Source organism: Triticum dicoccoides, chromosome 2B (assembly GCF_002162155.2).
Source record: "Triticum dicoccoides isolate Atlit2015 ecotype Zavitan chromosome 2B, WEW_v2.0, whole genome shotgun sequence".
In the NCBI taxonomy this organism is placed as follows: Eukaryota; Viridiplantae; Streptophyta; class Magnoliopsida; order Poales; family Poaceae; genus Triticum; species Triticum dicoccoides.
Genome location: NC_041383.1, coordinates 455,214,337 through 455,221,246, shown reverse-complemented (window position 1 = coordinate 455,221,246; position 6,910 = coordinate 455,214,337). Strand labels below are relative to the sequence as shown.

Here is a 6,910-nt window from a genome sequence, read left to right as displayed (position 1 = left end):
AAAAAATACTAACCTCGACCGATATTTGTGTATATGTATATGTCTAAATTTTATACCCGGTGTTTCTCAACGAAAATAAAATAAAAAACAGTATTGAAACTCAAATTGTGAATAGTTCCCAAGCATGTCCACTTTTACTCTTTTTTGTTAAGTTTTTTTTAACACAATATCGTCCATTTTTATTTTAAATAATTGCTATTGGAGAGCTTAACTAAAATACGTCTAGATACATCTTTTTTTTATTCTTTTTCATGATAAATATTTCCGGACGGAGGAAGTATTTTTCTCTGAGGCCCTCTTCCCCAAACACGGTGGCCACGAAAAACAGATGTCATTCATACAAGAAAAATTCACGGACGAGGATTAGCCAACAAAAATCGCAAAAAGCAAAAGCCAAAGGGAAATAAAAGGCGAACGACCTCGAAAGGGAAAAGGAGAAAACAAAAGGAAATACTACGAGATTGTGACGCGAGGAAGCGGGGAAGGACGCGGTTAGATTTGGCATATCCAATTCTCCAGAAACAGTCAGATCCGAAAAACAAAAAGAAAATAAATCACTGAGCTCGTTGCTTCCATCTCCCTCCCTCCTCCAGTCCTCCTCCTCTCTCGCCCACCACCACCATTATATTCTCCTCGGCCCACACCACAATTCCCCCCATCGTCCACACCACACCCGTCTCGTCCTAGCTCCCTACTCCTCCCGCTCGCCACTCCTCCGCCCCAGCTCTGCTCGCCCTCGACCGCGGGTCGCCAGGAAGGTGAATGAATCCTCAAAATCATCATCTCCCCCTCCTCTCTGTCCCGCGTTCTGTATACGCATGTGCATGCAAGCTCATCTGTTTTCTTTCCTTCCCGTGCGTTTACTGGTTCTTGATTCATGTCGTGTGTGTGTGTGTGATAGGGCCTTCAGGAACGGGATTTTTACCTAGGAGCAAAATTTGGGTTTTAAATCGCAGATTGGATTTGGGTTCAGGGATGAGGGGAGAGGAGGGGCTGCATCACCTGGCCCGGTTCCCATCTCTCTGAACTTAGATGGATGCATCTGTGCGTATCATGCACCTCCACTCTCTCTTTTCTGGTTCGTTTCCTTGTTCCTTCTTCTCATGGAGCAGTCTGCTGCTGTTGTTGTGGTAAATAGGTGAAGTCCAAGAAGGTTAGCTCTTGTGGAAACACCGGTCATAGCCGCTGCGGCGAAGTTCATAAACCTGTCCTGCCGTGTCGCATGCGGGATCGCTGCTTGAATAGAAATAATCCCTTCTCACTTCAGGTTATTCTTCTCTTCCCATTCGCCTTTTGTTTGAGCTTCAGGCTGTTGTTCCTCTGCAGAGTCCTGACGATGTTCTTTATCCATTTTATTAGAGCGAAAATAATAACGTAACGGCATGTCTTGCTAAATTTTGTGACGTATGAGATGTGGTATTTTCAGTTGACAAGAATTTTTTGACATGCGCGTCCTATCGTCTGTGGTAGCTTAAAAAGGAAACACTCTCCAAATATTAAAGGCTAATATTAAATCACACCATACTTTTGGTAAGTAGGCACAGCTCGTACAACTCAACTCACATAGTGGTTGTTTGTAGTCGTGATAAATATTCATGAGAATGCACAAGGCTAGTAGGTAATACATGATGCAGATGTCAAACTGGTGCTTTCTCGTTAATTCACAGCATGTATGTCCCTGCTTAAATTTTGATGGAAGTATGATCAGAAAAAATTTACCTATAAAGATATAAGAGACCAAAGTACTTATCAACTACAAAGATCAAGATATTACCATCATCAATTACATCACCTCCCTCGAAATAACAAAAATATATGTATGATGTTGAGTAGGAGGATGGTATACTAAAATAAAATATAATCTTTTGGTATTGCTGAAACAAGTTTTAATTTTGTTTAAATATATTTTTACGGCTATTTATCATGTTTATGCTAACTACAATTCTTTTGCGTTGTATTTAGCTAATGGTTTGGCTTTATATTGCAGGTCTGGTTTGCATTTCCTTTTAAGTATAAAAGCAACTGTATTCAGCATGACATTTGAGTAAGCATCAGAACCTCAAAGGCCAAGTTTGTCAGCAATATTATACCGTTATTGGTGTAACACTTCCATAGAGAAGATGGTGGATGACCTGTTTTATGAGGGCAACACTGATCACAGCATCAGCTCTGAGGACGAAGACACACTTGTCAGGAGTTGTAGTAATCTCAGCGTAAGCTTTGGATATCATTGCAATTCTTATCAGAGTTTCCCTCTTGAAAATGATGAGCATGATACCTCTCCCCAGATGAGGTTTGAAACTAATGCCATGACTAAGTCACGAAATGGCTCATTTACTTGTTTATCTGGTGCCGCAATTAGTGCAAATTTCACCCTGGCCAATACAAATATATGCAAGGGTCTTATTGGGGAAGAAATTTTACCAGAACTAGATTCTCCAAATTCTTTCAGAAAAATCGTCTCTTCTCCATCTATGTCAAGGTTGGACTTGCTATCCACCTCACAAGGCAGCCCTGCATCAACTGAGAGCTCCATATTTGAAATCAGTAAAAATCTTTGGAGGTCCAGCGCTCCAACAACTGTATCATCCAATTTTCTGACTGGTACCGAGGTAAAGATGGCTGGTGGAGCTGCTGGAGAGGATAGAGTTCAAGCTGTGTGCTCTGAAAAAAATGGATGGTTGATTTGTGGAATTTATGATGGATTTAATGGACGAGATGCAGCTGATTTTCTGGCAGTAACTCTATATGATAACATAGTATATTACCTATACTTGTTAGAGTGCCGTATCAAGCAACAAGATGGCCTATGTAGCTCATCAGAGGACTCCCCTAATGGTGTTAAAAGTGAGTTAACATTAGCCATGGAAATTGCAGAGAATGAAGATGTAAAACTTTCTGAAAGTTTTCGAGCTGGTGTGCTGAATTGCCTCACTTCTGCTGTTGAGCAAGCTGAGAATGATTTCTTATGCATGGTTGAACAGGATATGGATGATAGACCAGATTTAGTTTCAGTTGGATCTTGTGTCCTGGTTGTGCTTCTTCAGGGAACAGATTTGTGCATTCTAAATCTTGGGGATAGTAGAGCTGTGCTTGCTTCCATGCCATATGCAGAAATGGATACAGTGAAAGCTACTCAATTGACAGAGATCCACTCACTTGAAAATCCATTGGAATACCAAAAACTATTAGCTGACCATCCTAATGACTCTAAAGTTGTGATGGGTAACAAAGTAAAAGGGAAGCTGAAGGTTACTCGTGCTTTTGGAGTTGGCTACCTTAAACAGGTACTAGCATCTTATACTTTAGCATGTGATGAAAATTCATGACATTCTTATGATTTAACTAATACCCATGCTTTAATCCCGATTTTGCAGAAAAAGTTCAATGATGCACTCATGGGGATTCTCCGAGTTCGTAATTTGTGCAGCCCGCCTTACGTATATACAAATCCACACACACTGAGTCACAAGGTTACGGAAGACGATCTGTTTGTTGTGCTTGGCAGTGATGGCTTGTTTGATTTCTTCACTAATGATGAAGTTGTTCAGTTGGTTTACCAATTTATGCATGATAATCCAACTGGCGATCCTGCAAAATATCTCATTGAGCAAGTTGTACATAAAGCTGCCAAAGAAGCAGGTATCCCCCTAAATATATATCAAATTTATTTTTCGATACACAAATAATTAGCATTAAGAGTCTATAGAAGACATTTGCCTTTGTGATTGGTAATGAACAACCCAATTGTAGAAATGCCTTTCTCATGTTATAATAGGAAGGGAAGTACCCCCCTTAACTCCTGTCAAGTGAGTAAAAGCTCTGAGATACCAAGTAAGAACCTAACATGTTTTATAGGCTTGTAGAATAATGATTACTCCCCTTTTTTTATGGTTTAGATTTTAGCCATGCATATATCATGAAAATAACATCAGATGAGAATGAAGAGCCAATATGTGTGAGATTACATTTACTTTGATGAATTGTTTTGATTTGTAACTACCATCTTTGCAACCCTTTTGGGGAACCATAGCTGTAAGCAAGTAGAACTAACACCAACTCTTCACTACTTTCTTGCTATGCCTTGCCAGCTTTAACAGCCGAACAGTTGATGAGGATACCTGTTGGGAGCAGAAGAAAGTACCATGACGATGTGACTGTCATTGTTATCATCCTTGGGAACGCACGAAGGACGGTGAGCGCATCAACTTCGATATGAAAGACGGACGATCTCAAGAAGAGGCTGTTAGCCGCATACAATTTTGTGGGTGTTAGGACATGAATCTTTTTCAGGGTTCTGGTGTGATAGTCAATAATAAACATAATAATGTGTGTATATCCTTTGGAAATTTTGGGTCCGAACAGATATCTTTTGTTAAGTCAAAAGGTGCACCAAGACTTATTCCGCTTAATTCTGCACGCGGTAACGAAAAATTTCGCCGCTCTTATTCGGCATTCCGATTGCATGAGCACTTGATTTCAGCTCTCATGACCTAGCGTGATCTATGGTGAAGCTTTACTGATCTGAAGATAACATGGAAACTGGGAGAGGATATATGAAAAAGGCCAAAGGCCAGTCTAATGTGTTGGTCCTGTTGAGTTTGCGGGATGCATTTGCTTAGCGACCACGAGGTGTTTTGTGGTAGGGGAGGTGATGAATCCTGGTCATCCTTGGTGGGTGATGAATCCTGGTCACATCACACAAGCTACCAATCTTTCTACATCTCCAGTATTTATTGTGGTTTCTGATCAACTTCCCTGTCACTGCATTGCCCCAAGAGCCCCCCAACATGGAAGGCACCGTTGTCCCTGCTACTCTGCCAATGCACACCACTAATTCCTGAGTTTTTTTTGTTTTTTTTTGGCATTGACACATCAATTCTGGCGAGTCTCGATTAAGCTACCCTTTCACAAGAAGAGACAAGAATGGGTATCGTCACAATACACAAGAGTGAAAGAGAGAAAGCCCTGTATGATTATTGCTTTCCCCGTAAGCAGAGACTGCGCGCTTATTGCTCGCCCAGCTTCGGAGTGTAGTTACTAGGGCATTTTTTTTGTTCCCATCGTCTTTCGGCAAGCATTTCTTTTTGCAGCGTTGTGGACTTCACACTTGGCATAGACCAATGGCAGCTTGCGTGCTGTGCCTAGTAAAAAATGTTGGCGAGAGCGACGTGCTTGGCTTGAGACCAGTCGTAGTATAATAATTGCCCCCTTCCTCTGCGTTTGTGTTCGTGTTGGTGATCCAGCCATGTTAGGACTTTGGAGGTAGGAGTAGTCCAGGATCGGAGAGAGATAGAGAGCGTCCATGGACGTGTTCATACACGAGGACTACGTGAACAAGCGCAACATGGTGAAGAGGGAGCAGAGGAAGAAGACGCAGTTGCAGGTGCTGCAGCTGGGCAGCCCAGGCGCATGCCGGCCGCCGCCGGCGCACAGGGAGGACAGCCTGGGAGCGGGAGCGCCGAGGCAGTGCCTGACGCCAACCGGCGTCTTACCTTCGTCCGCCGTCGGGTCTCCCGCGTCAGGCTCGTCGGAGGGAGCCATCTCATCGGATCACCGCCGTCACCTCTTCGATTGCCTGAAGCCGTACTAGGCAGGCAACAGAGGTTATGTGTGAGGTTAAAGAATAAACCTGGGGTTCTTCTGATGGTGAAGTTTGTTGCAACCCATTTTTGTGCTCGTATTTCAGCTATGTATGTATGGGCCGTTACAAGATGAACCCTTGTGAAGAGTGTTGCCTGCTATGAACAACTACAGCTTTTGGAATGGATTGTGTTACTGCATTTAAACTCTCTAAGCACAACATTGCAGTACTGAGTTTGGCCTTGAGCTATCCCCTATTATGGAAGATTTGCAACAACATGAGCATCCCTCCTAAGGTACTTCCAGATATGGAGATCTCTACACTCTGGCACTGGCTGCAGCTTCCTTGATTTGCTCGATTGTAAACACTCCGAAGAAGCTGTCATCTATGACGGCGTTGATCACGGCATAGGCGACATCGTCCACGTTCACAGGGGGTGCTAGGACCAGGTCCGAACCAGGCAATGCACTCAATGGTTTGGTGAAATTTTCGACAGAGGAAAGTAGCTTCTCTAGTGGTTGCCCTACGATGTCGAGCGGTATCTCGTAGCCATCGACTTTCCTTTTACCGTAAATAAACCCAGGCCTCAATACAACACCTGAAAGATAAACGTCAGATTGGATATACTCTCATAAACACATATGAACAAGATGAAGTAGCAGAGATCTAACCTGAGGATGGGTATTTGGAGAGGACTTCAGATTCAGCCTTTCTCTTACCAGTGAAATAGCCCAAGGTAAGGAGAAAGGATGGAAGGTTGTAATCATGAACAGAGATCAAAATAAATTTCGGGATCCCTGCAGAAGAACATAACAAACTGTTTATGTATGTTCTTTGATATTTTCAGACAATAAAAGGAAGAGTAAGCCAAGTGCTAGGCAACACAATATAACTTAATTGCGAAGTTTTCGACTATACAGCAAGAAGTCTCAGCCGTTTGAAGTTTTCAATCTTTAGTTGCGAAGGTTTAACCAGGATAGCAAGCTCCCTAACGCAATATAACTTAAAATTTGATATTCCAGCAAATCCACCCTTAATGATAAAGTTTTCTTTTTTCTATAGTTTAAGTTGTATAATGATTAAAAGAGCACTTTTTAGTTTTCACTAAGTTCTAACTATTACAGAGTTCAGTGTTTAAAAGTACATGTAGGAGTTATGGTATTAAAATGAACAAACAGGTATGGTACAGGTTTTCTTATATATTCCTATAATTCAAGTGGTCACGGAGTAATTGATCCTGCAACTAAACTATTCCATAGAGTTGTCAATTGTGGACTTATAGGGGGCCATTTGGCATAATGTCATAAGTCAAGATCCTATTGGTGC

General features: G+C 42.0%; 1 protein-coding gene and 1 pseudogene across 1 annotated transcript in view; one reads left to right on the top strand and one right to left on the bottom strand.

The window, feature by feature from the left end:
• Positions 1-587: 587 nt before the first annotated feature.
• On the top strand, positions 588-5,715 carry LOC119364170 (annotated as a pseudogene).
• The window catches only part of LOC119364169 (uncharacterized protein At1g32220, chloroplastic-like), a 5,648-nt gene continuing 4,382 nt past the window's right edge, over positions 5,645-6,910 (bottom strand). Inside the window, exons 6-7 of the mRNA XM_037629597.1 lie at positions 6,256-6,381; positions 5,645-6,182 (exon numbers count right to left, since the gene is read on the bottom strand). Of these exons, the coding sequence (XP_037485494.1) occupies positions 5,902-6,182; positions 6,256-6,381 (407 nt within the window). The 3' untranslated portion in view covers positions 5,645-5,901. The remainder of the gene's footprint in view (positions 6,183-6,255; positions 6,382-6,910) is intronic.